Here is a 14,617-nt window from a genome sequence, read left to right as displayed (position 1 = left end):
TGCAAAGCCCCATTCAGTGATCCCAGCGAAGTGAAAAAAAAATCAAATTGTTACTTTTATAAAAAAGGAACAAAATTGGCACAAAACCCAAGAAAACGGCAGTATTGACGAAGTTGAAGCCCCATTCAAATACATGTAGCTAATTTATATATACTGTCAGTATATAAATTACAGATTCACGTAAATGCATTATTTTTGTCTTAAATAGGCCTACACGGCTTAGGGCTGAACCACTAGCAGAAGACACCAAGTTGATGTTTTATGACCTTTGACATTCTTTTGTGGCGAGTGACATGGTCAGTTCAATTCACGCCGAGTGTCCTTGACAGGTTTAACTCTGCTTCGGTGGTCATGAAAGAATTCAAAAGATAACCTCTGCCCCAACAATCCCAAGCAATTGTCTGAAACTGCTTTTCGGATGCTGTATCATAAGAACTCAGTCGTCAAATGATGATAGTCATATAATGACCAAAAGATTATTACTGACTATATCATTGAAGACTGAGTTCCGCAGTCTTGTACAAAATCTGAATTTTGATGATTTTTACGATCGTCCGGATGAAAAAAAATCACTGAATGGGCCGTTAGTTCCCTCCCTCCCTTACACTGGCAATATGGATCAAAGAAAAATAAAGAAAAAAATAAAGAAAACAAGAAAAAAAAGACAAAGAAAAGAAACAATAAAAGAAAAACAAATATGAAAAGTTCGAACAATATTTGGTTTATAAAATTAATGTGACCGTGATGAGGCTCGAACTCACCACCTTCCGATTTAAAGTTCGAAGCGCTAGTGTACCAAATTCTGATGCCTTGCCAAGTGAGCTGTGCTCCTGAGATCCGAAATAAAAATAAAATAATACACTGTATACCTGCTTGTGTCGGTAATTGATTTGCTCAAATTCCATAATGGTACAGTGCAACAGAGCAAAAATGCCCAAAATTTAAAAGCTATATAATTTATGACCACTATACACAACACATAAAAATACTAATACAAGGGAATTTCAACGTAAGAATCCAAACAATTAAGTACCAACATGCACAGCTTTGTCCTTATATCACATTTGGGTTTTAACAAAATGTTATCAAACCTCTACTGTGATTGGCAGCTGCACAAGGCATCTCTTTGATAGCTGATCATGGCCATCCATTCAGCAAGTGGCTACTAACTGACCTTGACAGGCTTGAATGAGCACTGTCATCTGCTACAAAACCATCACACTCTAGGACTACACCACATTTCGCCATACTGCATTCTAGAAACGCTTGCTGTTAGAATAAGAAAAATTTTAATGCTAAATTATTGCACATTCTAGGGAAGCGTGGTTACCGTTTTGAAATAACCGAGTGAGAGGGTTTTCAAGAAAATATTTTTCCTGTCAAAACTGAAGCATCCTCTGTATAAAAGAAAATATGAATATTAACTGCACATCATATATAACGATTCGTGATACCCAATTGTGGGGCACATTTGAGGTCGTTTATGAGGCAGAGAATTTTATTTCAATTTTATATATACGCCAAAATATTTTTTTAATTGAGCAAGAATAAGGATAGAAAAAACGTTGAAAATTCTATGTATAAAATAACATTAGACCCGGCAAAAGATTACTGTTTCGTTTTTATGGTAATCTAATCTTTTATTTCCTGAAGAAACATTTGGGGTCTAAAATGGATTTTTATGTAATTGATAAAAACATCGAACGTGTATACAAGAAAATGGTAGGTTCCTCTATAGTATTTTACTGACCATGGAAATGTACTGACACCGTGCGAAATGTCAAAATCGATATAATGTATTGTCCATATAGACGCGCATTTATCATGTTTATTGTCGGATTAACAACAATTGAGCGCTATTTAATACACATTAATGTTTTTAGGCAAATAAAATTCCAAAATATGGTACGTTTTTCTGCTTTTGCTTGTCACGTGGTAGGCCTATATTGAAGTTGCGATTATATCTTCAAATACGTTTCATAAAAGATTCCATCAAGACATGTGGCCGAGTGGTATAAGGCGCTAGGCTCATAGAGCATCTCCAAAGCGGCGTGGTGCGCCGTGAGTTCGAACCCCGCCTCTGCCAAACTTTAAAAGAAGTAAAATTAAAATTTAACTTTTTTAAATTTCATATTGGGGAAATGTGACTGGGAGAATTTATGTATGGCGTGGAGTGGTGTGCTCTAGGACCTGGTCACTCCATAATGCTACAGGGAGCACAGTACTTTGACAATGGAGTGAAAGACTATTATTATTGATTAGGCGCGGATTTTAAAAGTACAGCTCCTGTGCGTGTATAGACTATGCCATAGTCGAATTTTATTAAAAATATGTTATTATTAGTCATGATGAACCCATTTCGTTGAACTTAAAATTATACTGATGTTTATTAAAATTAAAGTATTCAATAGTAAAATGGTCATAAAGAGTTAAAAATATCAGACGATTAGTGACAATAAAAGTAATTGAATGCAACATTATCTTGCATAATTATAACGGCTCACTTTAATACTGAACAATTCTGATTTTTGAATCTACCAGTTTATTGATAGCGAACACTTGGGAAGCTAACAAACAGAGGGAGTAGGGTGACTGATCAGATGTGAAAATCTATCAATTGTGCACACATTAATTAAATCAGAGTTTTAAGCTTAAATACAATATCCAGAGTATGCACAATGGGCAAGTGGACTACGGGGTAGTCTAATGCGTGTATAGCAAAAAATTGGAATAGAATGTTTGGAATCATGTAACTAAAGTACTAAATGCATTCTGCAAAATGCGCTCTGACCAATTTATAAAGCATTTCATTAGCTTTAATTTGACATATTGTTTGACATATTTGGAATTATGGTAAATCATTAAATAAAATATTTATTAATTAATCAATTATGTCGATTAATTAAAAATTTAATGCAAATATGCATATTTTCTCTGACAGAATTGTAGGATTTGACAAGAGCCATCTTTCTTGTAAGTTTGATTCTTATAACCATGGACGAAAGAGAAACAGACCGCGTACCATCAGTCAAAGTCCCCATGTATTGTATGGTGTAAGTTCTCGCATATTCATGAGGGCCGATTGTTCGATCGTGTAGTGTCTAACAATCACGCCAGCGATGCGTGCCTTCGCGTATCCGCGATAGAGCGTTGCGTGCTTTCGCGATTACGCGATAGACCATGAAAATACGCGGTAATTGCGTAGCAGTCTCGCCTATCGCATTTCACAGAACAATCGGCCCTCATTATCGGATGAGGCGGAGACTTTGACTGTTGGTACGCGCTCTGTCTTATCTTACTCCTCTGTGCTTATAACATACCGGTATCGTATTGCGTCCCGTTATAGTTGCAGAAAAAAAATACGCGTGCAGGACACACATACGCACACACCCCCACCCCCAGAGGATCGTACCGTTTTACAATCGTATAACATTCATTGGCGCTAGTAGTAGTAAATTTCAATTTTCTTTGCTTTACCTCACTTGTTCTGCTCAAAATTAAAAGGGGACATATCTGACAGTAAAAGCTTACATTTTATGGAAATTATGTTTAACTATTTGCTTAAACAGCACAAAACAGATAAAGCAGACAAATTTACTATACATAGGCCTATACATGTATGGTATCTGTATGCCAGGGACTGTTTAAGAATATAACATTAGATTTATGATATTTACTTCGAGGACTGTTATTTATCAAAAATGTGAAAAATATCAAATTTTAATAATTTGTCATAAAATTTGTATTATATCGTGAATTTCAAACAATGAAATTTATTTGATATCAGAAAGACATTCTTCGTATTCAGAATGCAATATGTCTGATGTGCTCTCATGTCCCACAAAAAATACTATCGAAACGCTCAAAACAGATCCCTTAATTTGGTTAATTTTCTTTTCTTGTTTTCTTTATTTTTTTCTTTATTTTTCTTTGATTTATATTGCCAGGGTAAGGAGAGGAGGAACTAAAGGCCCATTCAGTGATTTTTTGATTTTCTTTCATCCCGACGATCGTAAAAATCATCAAAATTCAGATTTTGGATACTAGACTGCGGAACTCAGTCTTCAATGATAGTCAGTAATTTTTATATTTTGGACATTATTATGACTATCATTTGAGGACTGAGTTCTTATGATCCGAGGAGCAGTTTCAGACAATTGCTTGGGATTATTGGGGCAGAGGTTATCTTTTGAATTCTTTTATGACCACTGAAGCATAGTCAAACCTGTCAAGGACACTCGGCGTGAATTGAAAGACCATGTCACTCGCCACAAAAGAATGTCAAAGGTCATAAAACATCACTTCTGTGTCTTCTGCTATCTAAAGGCCTATGGCTGATTTTGTACCTTTCGTCATTGTCATAGATGTGCTAACATAGCTTGCTAGTGCAGTGGTTCAGCCGAAAGCCGCGCCGTGTGTCTAAGACAAAAAATAATGCATTTACGTGAGTCTGTAATTTATATACCGGTACTGACAGTATATAAATTAGCCCGGTAAATTAGCTACATGTATTTGAATGGGGCTTCAACTTCGTTAATACTGTCGTTTTCCTGTTGTTTTTTTTGCCATTTGTTTTTCATTAAAAAATGTATAAACGTAACAATTTGATTTTTTTTCACTTTCGCTGGGATCACTGAATGGGACTTTATAGCGCGGATTATTCAAAACTTGTTTTTACCTACTGCTATATAGTATTAATCCGATTATTACATAACTTTGCCAGCGTATTCAAGACATAGGTTATGTAGGGATAAACTGTACATGGGTATAGAGGCCCTGCATGCTTTTATCGATTGTGTGCGAGACGAACGATGTATAAATCTGGAGGTCACATCATCACTTATCATGCTTATTGTAAAAAGTTTGTCCAATGCATATACTGTGTGTATTGTTCACGGGTATTGTCAATACAGTCAAGCAAACAGGTATTATATTTTGAAAAGGCCGCTATAGTATATTCACAGGGGTGTCTTGAATGGCCAATCATATGGGACATAATCAAATTGCAGTGACTGCTTCCTTTGTTACCACATGTCAGTCATCTTGTGATTATTGGACCATGTAAACCTGCAAAAAACGAGCCAAAGTGCAGGCCCTATGCCATTCTTGGAGACTGGGACTAAGGCTAGGTCCTCAAGTGGAGTTAGATGCTGCATGCACTAGAAACGCATACAATTCAATTCAGCATTCATTCAATGTTGGTATTAAATTCGGTGGCCCCGCGCATTGGAAAACCTGAATTTATTACATAAAATGAAATGATCCCGCCGTGATCTTGAAATGACCTCTGAATAACCTTGGAATGACTATGAACAAAATAGTCGAAATTGTGGAAGTGTAGGCAATAAATTTAATAGCAATCTGTCTTATGAAATAATTTTGGTTGACCTCTCATGACCTTGAAAATAACTTCATCATGTTTTGAATCCTATCAATATCACATAATACTAATTATCATTCACATTGGACACAATTTGGAATTTTACACCTTTTGGCCTTTGGTTGACCTCTGACGACCTTCATCATGTTTTAATTTTTGAATATTACCCCTTTTGACCTTTGGTTGACCTCTGGTGACTTTGAAATGACATCCGTCATATTTTGAATCATGTTAGGATCACATCTTTTCATTAGACCCCGAATGAGTTATGTCAAATGTTAAGGCAGGGGTAGTGGAACTTTTGCATACGTTTGGTCATAATCGGTAATATAATTAATAAGCTAGACCAAATTATATCAAGGTTACGAGATGAAAGAAGGGGAACTCGATATGCCGCGGTCTTATAAGTCCACGAAGTCCAGCCGTGACTTTGAAATGACCTCTAATGACCTTGTTTGAGGTCATAGGTCAAATGGAGCCAAGTGTTAAACTTGCCCGATTCTGTCAATGAGTTCAATCACAATTCACCGCCTGTATTCGTGGCTCTTGAGTCACAGTAGCTGTTGTTATATTTGGAGCTTTGCAAACATGTTGACCATGGTTGGACTAGCAGATCGGCCTTCAAACTAGAATTTATTTTTGTGGCATATATATTTTTAGCCATATGAAAGAAGTTTCAAACTTTATACAAAGACCTGTATGCAAAATACAAATGTCACATATGCCGGATAGAAAAACAATATTGCTCATAATTAACTGTGGTTCATAAAATACAACAAATAATTTTCATTGGAAAATAGTGGTAGTCTCCGTATTGTATATATTATGTTATTTGTCCTCTTTCTGCCCATAGCAGCGACAGAGAGCGCGCGGTACAAACAAAATGAAACCCAGTGAAACATTTGGAAATCTGCTGATTGGAAATGGAAATGTGTAACAAACGAAACCTGAGCTGACCCTCTGGCTCTTGTTCTTTACCCTATCACCTGCCAATAAATCTGTTCATGTGAAAACAAAATGTACAGAACACTATACCCGGCTTTCACCAGTTGTAAACGGGTAAATAAACTTTTAAAGAAAAAGACTAGGGTAGGCCTAGATGTTATAAATTGTATAAAAACGTTATGTTCGCAGAGCTCAATGATCCCTTCCCGATGGCTACCGAGGGGAATAACAGCGGTGTTGAAACACACCCGCGTCGCTTCAGGCGTTATCCTGACAAGGTTTTGAACGACTTGGATTTCGCTGATGATATTGCCTTGCTTGTATCTTCCATCCCGCGGGCACAGGCACAGCTGACCAGAACAGCGGCTGCAGCAGAAAGCCTGGGACTCGTCATCAGTGTTCCCAAAACTGAGTACATGACCATCAACTGCAATCCTCAGCCCCCACTCCAAGTATACGGAGAACCCATCAAGTATGTGACTGATTTTAAATATCTTGGTTCCATGATGGGCTCTAGCACCAGTGACCTCTCCCGACGGAAGGCGCTTGCTTGGTATGCATTTTGGAAACTGGAAAATCTGTGGAGAAGTCCAACAATCACTGTTGCAACAAAAGTCAAGCTGTTGAACACCACTTGTGTTACAGTATTGCTCTATGGCTGTGAGTCCTGGGTGATATCTACTGATATGGAAAATAAGATCAACGCTTTTGGTACATCATGTTACAGGATAATGCTGAACATCAAGCGCACCGACCATGTTAGTAATGAAAGGGTCTATACCATCACCAACACTGTGCCTCTTATCAACTCTGTCAGATCACAACAACTACGATTCCTGGGACATATCCTGAGGATGCAGGAAGATGAACCATGCAGAAAATATGCTCTCTACACCCCATTACATGGTAAAAGAAGACCTGGAAGGCAAAGAACATCCTATGTGCAAAAAATGTTGTGGGATTTCGACAACTTTCTACTGCCAGATGCCATTGCCACTTTGGCTTCAGATCGTAGTACATGGAGAAACTTTGTAGTCGCCTGCTTCGCAGCCGAATGAAATAAAAAATGAATGAATGAATATGATCAACCCGGATGATCGCATATCGTTCTCGGATTATTCATTACGATATTCCCGTGTTGCACTCTTCCCGCTTTCTTTGCTCATTTGCCTAATTTCATTATGGCGAAATTAATACAGACTTTACTGCTGAGAGTATAATGTGATGCGATCCAGCAAAATCAGTCGGAACTCGGTAATATTAAATTTTCAGTTTCTTATGGGATAGTAAAAAGCATTTACAAAGCTGCATGTTGCAGAAAACCCCATTGAAATTGAACAATCAGTTCCAAAGATATGAGCAATTAAACAATTTCCAAAAGAATAGGAAACAAAAGGAAATATTACTTTTGTTTGGCTATATCTCAAAATCAATATTTCCGAGTTCCGACTGATTTTGCTTGATCGCATTACATATGTGACCCCTCAGCACAACTGAGCCGGAAGTCGCCAATCATCATTTTTGAGATATTCAACCAAAATATTCTGCTTGAAATTAGCTTTAAAATGATGTATATCATGTCTATAGTACTTGACATTTAAGTAGTGAAAAATCAATAAAACAGTCAATAAATCCTTTGTTTTATTGTTTATTGTTAAGTTCAATGGAGCATATCTCAATAGTGGCACTGGCGACATCCGGGCTCAGTTGTGCTGAGGGTTAAAGACCACTAATAGGTCTGGGCGATACATTGAATTACGACGAGTAACTATTTGTTTTCATGGCATTCAAAAGACTGCATTAAAATCGCTGAAATTGATCAAGTTATAAGCCAAAAAAGTACTTTTTAGAGTTTGATGCTTCAAAATGGTACATTTTCTCTCATTATATGACATTCTTGTTGTAATAGTACCAAAATTCATACGCACGGCTTCGGTTTTTAGTAAATATTCGCCCTATCATATTGTAACTTTCAGCTTCGAGGGCGCACTGTCATTTTAAGCTGTTTACGGTTCAGTGCGTTAAAACAAGAAAAGTCTCAGGTCAACCTATGTTGAATTTTTGATCATTTGGCATCTAAATCATATAGTTTCACCTGATATTAGTGGCATTGAACTGTGAGAGTTCTGAATATGAGAAAATTCCACCCAAAATTAGGAATTTTCCCATTGAAACCCGTGTAATACATAATTAGTGGTATTTATGGTATTATACTTAGTGTTGCTCGGTGGCGGCCGCATACATCTCGTAATTACGCACACAAACCACCATAATCCGCAGTCATCGCGTAAATACGCAAAATAGCTTAGTAACCGTACAATATTTTTTTTGGACCCTAGCTAATGTTTTTAGGCTGTTTTCGCTCATTTGTTTGGACTTTAATCGCTAACATAAAAAAAAATGAGGATAATATACAGCGTAACTCGATGTATGGTTTGCTTTGCAAAAATGCAATTTCAATATACACCAATCGCCGTTCCAGTTTCTATCGCGAAAAGTTTTCCAACTCGGTATTTTTTTATACAGTAAGACAAGTATGTCAAAATTAAAACAAGCAGCCAACGCCTGTACTCGTTAGACTTTATATTATCTGATTATTGAAATTGGTTGAGAATTAAAGAAACAGTGATCTAAAACCTAATGAAGAAACGAAATCAAAAGTTGCACTTTTGTGTTTTATCAATTAAAGCACGATGCTAGTTTTAACGTGCTAATCAATAGAAGCGCGGGACTAGTTCTCTTGTTCGCGAACGCTTTGTGTACAGATCAATAGGGCTTGCAATGGAGCAAACTGCAACTTCTAAATTGGCATCTTCCTTGGGTATTCGGATCGTCGTGTTTTTATTTCTAGAAGAACAATTTCAACAAATGAGGTCTTACATGATGCAGTCATGTCTACAGTAGAATTCATCTCGACCTTTGCAGGACTTAACCCCATTAAAAGCTATTAAACCAAGATAACACTCATTGAAACAGCTCAACTGATTAAATCGGATCTTCTCTGGTTGTGCACAAGTGACTGTTTTCATGTGCGATATCGCAATAAAGCTGGTATTCATAGCTTCAGTTGGGTAACCGATTATAAAGGAAACGAAAGGAAACAATGTTATGTGTGGCTTTGTTCACGAAATCAGACAATGGCGTGCTTTTTGTAAACCAGCATTCTTGAAAATGAGTAACATAATGATTTTTGACTTAACACGGTTTGGAAATAATTTCTTCATATTTTTGGTGTTATCTGTCGTTTACATGTCCTTCCTGAAACACAAAAGTACGACCCTCTCCAAACACCTAAATTAGCTAAAAATTTAGGACATGTTACAAAACTATATTGTCTAGAATTTTAGAAGAGTACTTTTAATATTGGCCGGTTATTTTTCACACAGCGACGTTAACTAGGCAATGTACTATTACCTATAACATTAACTAAAACACCAAAGTACGAATATTTCCAAACATCTAAATTAGCTAAAATTTAGGACATGTTAAAAACTATATTTTCTAGAACTTTAGAAGAGTACTTTTAATATTGGCCGGTTATTTTTCACACAGCGACGTTAACTAGTCATATCCCCATACTGTTAACGTAGGGCTATTTGTAGAGGTCACTCGTCAATGGGAAAGAGCACTGTGTATTGTGTATAGGAAAACGGACAGTAACTGCAGTATGAAATTCGAGCTGCTGGTTCCAATTATGCCATATCAGTCTTTGTGTAGGATATACAGGGGGTGAACGTAACTGGTACCTTAATTTTTTGACTTACTGTAGATAAGCAGCATCTCTGATAAAAAAACCCACAGTATTTATAGCATAAGAGCTAAATTTCATACGGGCCTTAATTAAAAACTGAGTTCAACACTCATGTCAACCAATGTAATACAATGAGGTGTTAGGATAGACCCTTTAGGTCACTGCTATGGGGTAGTGGACTCAAATTGTAGGGTACGTTTTTCGCTAGAGGTCACGAAAGGTCACACAGGGGTTAAAAAATTGAAAATGCTTTGATCTTGTCGATAGATATATCAAATTACTCGTCTGATAACAAGGATTAAACAAATATATAGTTTGTACTATCTACGACATATCGTTATAGAGTTATCTACAAAAACGTCATTTTTAGGCAAAACTACATGTACACGTTTTTGGTTGTACGGTAGTCAACTCCGATTTGTTAATCCTTGTCATCAGACGAGTAATTTGATATATCTTTCGACAAGATCAAAGCATTTTCATTTTTTTACCCGCGGGTAAGATGCTGGGTAAAAAGTAAAAGTAGCACTAAAATGAGCGCAAAAGATGGATCTAAGATTACCTTAGGTCGTTTTGAAGATGTTAAAATTACTTCTAAACTTGAGAACATAATACTCAAGAAACTCGCGAAGGGCAGCGGTATGACTTATTGCACCATTATAACAAATTTTACTTTTGTTTCACAGAGGGTAACATGATCGAACGAATGGCAGAAGCTGTTGATGGTGCTTGTTGCCTTCTGGTGTGCTTTTCAAAGGAGTACCAAAACAGTCGTAACTGCAAATCTGGTATGCTTAGTATTTTGTTTTGAATTTTATTTTTGTATAATAGACGTAGGTGTGTTACAACGTTGTGTTTATCTACATTGTGATATATAAATGAATCTTATTGCGTGTATTTGAGTGAAGGACTACGTCTGTGTATGCACATCGCCGCAGGGCCGGATTTACCATTGGGCCTGATGGGCCCGGGCCCAGGGCCCCCAAATTTTGAGGGCCCCCAAAATTGCCCTTTGCATCTTCATTTTAGCTGAAAACACCATGTTTTGGGCCAAAATAGGGTACAAAAACTGCACAATGTTGCGCGCTTTAAGCGCATTGGCCTGTTAGACCTATATAGCAAAAGTCAGCTTAAATTGGGGCTAAAATTGTCTAAAATTTTATATTTTCGCGCGCTTCACGCGCAAATGTCCTAGTAGAATCTATGCTCGTCTCCCTCTAAATTAAAATGCTCCCGCCGACACCGTCGATCTTATACCTAAAGCAAAACTTGGGCACTTGAGTGCACATGCCTCATTCCTTCTTCCTACAGGGCCTCCAAATTTTGGCCTGGCCCAGGGACCCCAAAAAGGTAAATCCGGTCCTACACATCGGTAACTGACTTGGCAAATTGGCAAAAGTTCTTTATATTCACGAAATAGTTAACGTCCTTGATGTTTCAGAAAGTGTAAAGAGGAAAGGCATTTTCACTCAAATTTTAAATTTATAGACGCCGTATAATTCCATATACAAGCGATGACGAAATCCTGACACCCTCTACAAAAATAAACAATATTACAATAGATTTGTCATACAATAATATTTGTTTGTACTGCCGATTCTTTCTTCCTAAAACATTTTGTGATGACAAGACATGACCATATCCATTATATCATGTTCTAATTATATTAGACATTTCATTTTGTCATTACCTTGTAATTTCCATATCTTTTAAATGGTTAGCTCTGCCTTGACTTTGTTTCATTCATACAATATTTGCTCTCGTGCAGAGTGCAATATAGCCTTGTTTCAGCACTGTTCTAAATATATCAATCCATCTATGTAAACTCGTTTGGGTTTAACATCGTTTATAGACTTACAATGGTATCTTTGTATGTAGGGCCTACACGTTAGTGTCTCAAGCTCTGTCTTGAACATATATTTCATTTTGCTTGCTCTGTTTGCTATGGTTATTTACTCCAATGTGCTTCAATATGCAAAGGAAGCTGTGTTAATTAGCTATAATCTATCTTTGCTGTTGTTGTTATTGTTACGTTTTATTTAATTTCAGAGGCAACGTATGCCAGTTACAAATATAAACCAATCATTCCTTTGAGATTTGACGAGCATAAGCCAGATCGCTGGTTGGGACTTATAATTGGCAACTTGATCTATTATGATGTGCAGTCTGAAAATGCCATGTTCAAGAATTTGCCCAAGATCATAGAAGAAATAGAGGGGTATTCCAAAGGTAGGTACAAGAACTATAAACTTACTACATGCATGTTAAAGTGTTATGCATGCGGTAGTGTTAAAACACAGATATTGGAACACATGTTGTATAGATCACCATTGATGATTTTGTTGAATACAGACTTGCCTACCCCAAATATCCTTGAAGGAGTGTCACAACCTGAAAACACATGGGCAAACAACAAATCCGAACAAATGTCATAACTGAGTAGCGCTTCAGAACCTTGATATCATACACATATCCTTGTCAGACCGAAAGTACAGGTCCTTATAGTCCCTTTCTGCATAACGAAGAAGTAATACCAACAGATCTGTGTCTTCTCCAATTAGGGTTGTTGACTTACATGACGCCATTGCGCCTGCTGTTTTTACTATATCAACATCTGTATCTCCTTCAGCGTGGATCACGTGGCATCCTTTCTGTTGCATACGGTCCCCAATTAGTTTAATGAGAGTCTGTTTGTTCAGATCATTTGAGAACAAGGCTTCTTTCTTACCAGCAAATTTGGTTGCATCTGAAATGTCTACCTTATTTGCAACCAGAGTCATGCGCCACTGATGCGTGTTATCCTTTGTGCTTGGTCCCCAGTGTATCCATCAAAGACAACCGCGGCCTTGCCATAGTGATCAGATGTGAAATATGCATACTAGGTGCTTCCTTCTGTCCTCTTCTAGCGATGTAGAAGAGAACCTCCATCAAGAACATAGTGATCAGTCCTTGGAACTGTCTCAGGGACATCAGCTTCTGATGAGGACACATGGCTTGTAGTAGTGGTGCTTTATATGGCTTATGTAAAATATGCTTTGCCTCAAAAAAAGATGGTGGATATGGTGATAGTTCATGATAAAGCACCTTATCTAAGCACAGATCTCCATATTGTGATACAACCAGAAACCTTTGAAACAACAGAGCTGAATCAATGGTTTGGTCATCAGACAGCCTGTCTTTCCATTTGTTTGACTGTATCTTTACCTACTTTGAACATGTTTTGTACATTAACATCCTCATCAGCATTTATCCCTTGCATCTGCTTGGACTGTCAAGGTCACTGATGACCAAACCATTGTACCACTATTACAAGCCATACAAGATCGTGTGACTTATCAGAGGCTGCTGCCCCTGAGACAGTTCCAAGGACTGATCAATATGTTCTGGATGGAGTTTCTCTTCTAATAATTATTCATCTTTCATATTTTGATCAGAATGGCAAGGCCACGGTTGTCTTTTTGCTAAAATGGGCATCATAGTGGTGTCCGACCAATATCTATGAATATTGCAAGGTACATCAAGGGAAAATACCCGGATGGTGTCCAAATTTGGCTCGAATATCCCTTGTGGTCGATGCTATCGAGTAAGTTTAATATTTTTATGAATGAACCGTAGTATGAATGGTAGCACGCCGCCATCCACAGCCTTCTGTACAGTGCTGCTTGCGTGGTTCATATGCCATTATCGGGCCTTGATTCACTACGAAACAGTGAATGCTTAGTTGAAATTACATCGGTTTTGTAAGTTTTAATTTTTTTTTTGCATGAAATATGAAGATAACATTTTCAAATCAATACTAATTGTGATATTTTGGCCTAAATACATTTGTTTAGCTTTCGAGAGTAGTAGATACGTGCAGTTGGACTATACCCTTGAGTGTGTGATTATTACGTAATCAAATCACCACACACGGGTGAATGGGAGATGTCATCCAACCTTTTCTAATGTATTTCATGGACTACTATACCCGCATGGACGTACGCAGTATGTACGCCCAGCCTGGGTCGCAGAGGTCGAAGCAAGGGTGTAGCCAGCTTTCTTAGTCGGGGGGGGGTAAAATTTCGGGGGCACAGACGAAAAAAAATGTAATTGCATCATACATACATACCGCTTTTGTTTTTAGGGAGACTATACGTGTCTTTGAGTTTCAAAAAGTCTTTACTGGGACGATGTGCGCGCGTAGCGATCAAAACATTTGTATTTTACACTATTTTTGTACATGTTCTGGATGAAAAGGGCTTTATTGCGACAATGTGCTCTGCTCACGTAGCGCTTCAAAATTCTGTATTTTACAATATTTTGGCCATGATCGGGGTGAATTTTGGTGGAAAAAGGCCTCCTTGCCCCTTTTCTTGTCCTTTGCCCTCCAAATTTTCTTTTTCTTTTTTTTTTTGTCAGGGGGGCACTTTTTTCTTTCATTTTTGTCATGGGGCACGCTGCAACCCCCCCGCTACAGACGCTACTGGGTCGAAAGTTTTATATGACGTGATCCCATACCATAGTAGGCACTGTCATAGGAACTAACTCACGACTCTGTATCT

The 14,617-nt window shown here is 37.6% G+C and overlaps 1 protein-coding gene across 1 annotated transcript in view; it reads left to right on the top strand.

Moving 5' to 3' along the window:
- Positions 1-12,511, top strand: part of LOC140169252 (uncharacterized) — a 42,739-nt gene extending 30,228 nt beyond the window's left edge. Inside the window, exons 11-13 of the mRNA XM_072192509.1 lie at positions 10,763-10,864; positions 12,126-12,305; positions 12,429-12,511. Coding sequence (XP_072048610.1) covers positions 10,763-10,864; positions 12,126-12,305; positions 12,429-12,511 — 365 coding nt within the window. The remainder of the gene's footprint in view (positions 1-10,762; positions 10,865-12,125; positions 12,306-12,428) is intronic.
- Positions 12,512-14,617: the final 2,106 nt, after the last annotated feature.

The sequence above is a fragment of the Amphiura filiformis genome, chromosome 14 (genome assembly GCF_039555335.1).
Source record: "Amphiura filiformis chromosome 14, Afil_fr2py, whole genome shotgun sequence".
In the NCBI taxonomy this organism is placed as follows: domain Eukaryota; kingdom Metazoa; phylum Echinodermata; class Ophiuroidea; order Amphilepidida; family Amphiuridae; genus Amphiura; species Amphiura filiformis.
This window is presented reverse-complemented; position numbering and strand designations above follow the sequence as displayed.